Source organism: Octopus bimaculoides, chromosome 21 (genome assembly GCF_001194135.2).
Source record: "Octopus bimaculoides isolate UCB-OBI-ISO-001 chromosome 21, ASM119413v2, whole genome shotgun sequence".
Classification (NCBI taxonomy): Eukaryota; Metazoa; Mollusca; class Cephalopoda; order Octopoda; family Octopodidae; genus Octopus; species Octopus bimaculoides.
In genome coordinates, this window is record NC_069001.1 from 4,799,498 (window position 1) to 4,801,892 (window position 2,395).

A 2,395-nucleotide genomic window follows, 5' to 3' on the forward strand; every position below is an offset into this window, starting at 1 on the left:
GTTACGCACTGGGGTTGATCTAATCGACTGGTCACCTACCCCAAAGTTTCGGGCCTTGTGCCTAGAGTAGAAAAGATTTTCAATGTCGTTCTCTTATGTCGTCAACGCTTAAATGCTTCTTTATGTTCTTTGACACAGGTAGAGACAAGATACTACCCCTGCTGTCCGGAGAGTTATGTCACTTACATCATGACATTCGTTCTGCGCCGGCACTTCGTGTACTCTTGTCAAGTACTGATTTTCCCAGCTATAATAATCGCGGCACTGATTCCTTTTATGTTCTTGTTACCTTCAGAATCTAAAGAACGTATAACTTTAGGTATGTAACAATGAACATTTTTACCTATATATTTATTGTAAATTTTTTCTTTGCTACTGTGTATAAATATATACATACATGCATGCATGCATACACATCTAAATATATGCCTAATATCACGCAAATCCTTTCGATGCATTATCACATTATCTTCAGAGGTCACGTATGGTTATGTCAAGAATGTTCTATATATTTATACATATCTATACGACTTTGAATCTTGGAAAGAGGCCCACAGAGGCAGTCTGGTTGGGGGTAGTGGGGGGAAGGGCGATGCCAAGTGCCTTACTCACAGACCAAGACGTTTTTTTCAGAGAAGGAAGAAGCTCTATGACCTTGGGTTGAATGTAACGGTAGTTGGTGTTAGTAACTGGAAACTGCGAGCAAGAGCTTTGCACCCTCGATGGTCGTAGTCAATGTTGAACCCTGCGCACCAGCTGGCTGAAGCAGCAGTATGAGTATTCGGGAAGCACTTCTCAAGGAGAACTACTCGCCTTGGAAGGGAACGTCCCTAGAAAAGGTGGGGTAAAGAAATCTTGCGCAGAACAAAAACTTGCTGGTTCACCGCAATCAGTAAGATTTCACTAAGAAAATGAATATGTTTGTAACAATTTGGAACGTGCACATTGTGCTTGACCAAGATGTCTTAATAAATCGTGAGATCCCTAACCACTGAAAAGTACACGAAGAGACCCTAATGTACATTGAGGCCTTTACCTATCTCGGCAGCGCTGTGACGTGTACTAATTCCTCTGACTTAAAATTTGAGAGGCAAATAGTCTGCCACAAAGGTATTTGGCTCTCTTGAGAAGCATCTACAAAGCTGACATCACATTGTGCGCAACATGAAGATAAAGGTGTGCGTGCTGCAATGATCCTGTGTTTCCTCTACGCCACAGAATGCATGGCTCTCTACCGCAGGCTTATCAAAGCCCTGACGCGAGTCCTCTTTCATCATTTGTACTCCATCTTGTATGCCAGACAGAAGGCTCGCATTCAAGATGAGGAGGTTCTGTTCTGCGCTTGTACAGTTAGTGCAGAGGCCCAAATGACCTCATCGCAGCTGCAGTGGGAGGAACATATTTACAGAAATGAAGTCGACATTCTCCCGCCAAGGGCAGTTTACTACCCTGAAATGCGTCATGGACGGAGGCTGCAATGCAGAGAACACTGAAAAGACATATGAAAAACTCCGGCACCTCTCCAGAGACCCGGAAGGACAAGGCCCTGCGAAGAAATGAAGAACACTGGTCGCTTGAGCTCGTATTTGCAGTCATTGAAAATAAACCACAATTGCAATTCCCACAATGCATCTGCAAATGAACTGATTTAATTATCCTATGCTCCTCCTTCCATCCAATCTTTCTGTCCCTATCACACACACACATACACACACACACACACACACACACACACACACACACACACACACACACACACACACACACACACACACACACACACACACACACACACACACACACACACACACACACACTCTCTCTCTCTCTCTCTCTCTCTCTCTTTATGTTTCTACGCCTTTCTTCAATTATTTCCCTATTTCTCTCTTACTCTCTCTCTCTCACTCTTTATTTCCTAGGAATCGCACTCATAGTGGTATGTGTCATGCAGATTAACGTAATCAACAACAGCTTACCGAAAGGCTATTCGACGATCCCGGTTATTTGTAAGTATAATCATGATAATGATGAACACATTGGTGATAGTGATAGGGTGATTATGATGATGATGATGTTGGTGATGATGTTATCGCTGTTTGTTGGTGGTAGTGGCGCTGCTAGTGCTGTTGATGAGGGCGGTTACAATGACAATGATGTGATGGTTGTGATGTTGGCTTTTTCTTTTATTGAAACTAAAACAGAACTTTTTTCACAATTCGAGTTTCATGCCAATGAGATCTTCAGGCGAGAACTGTAACAACTCAGTATTGATAGTGTATTCATAATTTTAACGCGCGCGAGTCTTTATTCAGCTGTATGCTTTTCGTTTATATTTCGTTTATATATTTTTTTTCAGTGACGTACCACGTGCTTACGTTGATCTTGGTTGCGTTGT

The 2,395-nt window shown here is 42.5% G+C and overlaps 1 protein-coding gene across 1 annotated transcript in view; it reads left to right on the top strand.

Moving 5' to 3' along the window:
- LOC106868626 (neuronal acetylcholine receptor subunit alpha-5) overlaps positions 1 to 2,395 on the top strand; it is a gene marked incomplete at its 5' end in the record, with an annotated part of 8,608 nt that overhangs the window by 5,124 nt on the left and 1,089 nt on the right. Inside the window, 3 exons of the mRNA XM_014913977.2 lie at positions 139 to 319; positions 1,920 to 2,006; positions 2,357 to 2,393. Coding sequence (XP_014769463.2) covers positions 139 to 319; positions 1,920 to 2,006; positions 2,357 to 2,393 — 305 coding nt within the window. The remainder of the gene's footprint in view (positions 1 to 138; positions 320 to 1,919; positions 2,007 to 2,356; positions 2,394 to 2,395) is intronic.